The 1,536-nt window shown below is 29.6% G+C and overlaps 1 protein-coding gene across 1 annotated transcript; it reads left to right on the top strand.

Annotated features, from left to right (window-relative positions):
* Positions 1 to 198: 198 nt before the first annotated feature.
* On the top strand, positions 199 to 1,300 carry LOC122274067 (carboxypeptidase inhibitor SmCI-like; the record flags this gene model as incomplete). The annotated part of the gene is made up of 2 exons (XM_043058016.2): positions 199 to 405; positions 1,133 to 1,300. Coding segments are annotated over 2 exons (375 nt in total), but the record flags the coding sequence as incomplete, so codon positions are not given.
* Positions 1,301 to 1,536: the final 236 nt, after the last annotated feature.

A 1,536-nucleotide genomic window follows, 5' to 3' on the forward strand; every position in this document is an offset into this window, starting at 1 on the left:
TGATATTTTGCGAGTAGCATCCCTGTTATGATGTAACTACATTAATTTTCATAATTTTTTTAAATAAAATATCCTATAATTAATTTTTTCAAAAATTCTTTCATGTATATTTTGTGTGATATAAATAAGTTAAAATAATATTAGTTAAAATAGAGATAAATTTCGAAACTCTAATATTAATGATTTGTTTGTATTTAGAACCAGGTGTATGCAGTTTACCTCAAGCCATTGGGAACTGTTACCATTTCAGAGAGAGGTGGTATTACAATTCTTTTGAGAAAAAATGTCAAAGATTTTATTACAGTGGTTGCGGTGGTAATGAAAATAACTTTGCATCATATTTAGAATGTGAAAAGCAGTGTCATGTATCTGTAGACGATAAATTTTCAGAAGAATTTAACTTAGGTAAGCAATAATATAATACACTCTTTTGTGTGCAACTATATTTGTACTTTCTGGTCCCAAATACCATAATATTAAATGACTAGCATTGTCATGTCAACACTTCAAGTGACATGATCCTCAATAAACATAAAAAATCCAAATTTATTTGAAAGTTATTATTTATTATTTTTTATTCTGTTTGTTAGTGAAGATTGAAAAATTAACACTGAAAAAGGTATTCTTATTTTTTTGGTATATTATTTATGTTTAGCTTTTAGTAAATTTTATATACGAATATATCCAACTAATATGTATAATTAAAATAATTGATATAAAATAAGCAGTTAAATTTGCTAATCATTATTGGGGTTCTTTTTTTGCACTATATTTAAATAATCTCTTTGCTTATAAAACCTTAAATACTCCTTCATAGTGATACTGATGAAAAAATAAATTAGAATGTAATCGATAGCTTTCTGCATTGAGTTATATAATGTGTCAATAACTAATGCTTTTGGATTTAATGTGAGCTAGTTTCAACAGGGTTATTACAGTAATGAAAAATATCAAATATATTTAGCTTTTGTTATTAAATGAAGCAGTTTTATGCATGGGAGTTCAAAATTATCTTGCGCATCTGGTAACTTAATAAACCAGGATTTGAAGTAAATACTAATTATGTATATATTTATGTGTTAACTGGTAACTCTGTCAAACAATACTAATGAAAGGTAAATTAACTTCTCAGATGTGTGTTCATTTGAACCGGATGGTGGTCCTTGCAATGGAAAAAAGATTCAATGGTTTTATGACAAAGATGGTGTATGCAAGCAGTACTACTACGGTGGGTGTAAAGGCAATGGAAACAGGTTCAACACCAAAAAAGATTGTGAACAGAAATGTACTGCTTCTCAAGGTATCTATTTTTTTTATTTGTGTAGTCACTAACTTCTTCTTCTCATTGGCACGACAGCTCAGGATGGGCCTTGGCCTTCTCAATAAGCCTATGCCAAGATATTTTTCCCTTAGCCAAGGTTCTCCAGTCATCTTTAAAATTTGTAGGTCCTTTTCAAGGCAGTCTAAAAATCTTGCCGATGGGCAGACTTAGTGCAGTCTCCAGAGCTGGTATCCACTCTTTCAAGACCACCACAA

The sequence above is a fragment of the Parasteatoda tepidariorum genome, unplaced genomic scaffold (genome assembly GCF_043381705.1).
Source record: "Parasteatoda tepidariorum isolate YZ-2023 unplaced genomic scaffold, CAS_Ptep_4.0 HiC_scaffold_18283, whole genome shotgun sequence".
Lineage (NCBI taxonomy): Eukaryota > Metazoa > Arthropoda > Arachnida > Araneae > Theridiidae > Parasteatoda > Parasteatoda tepidariorum.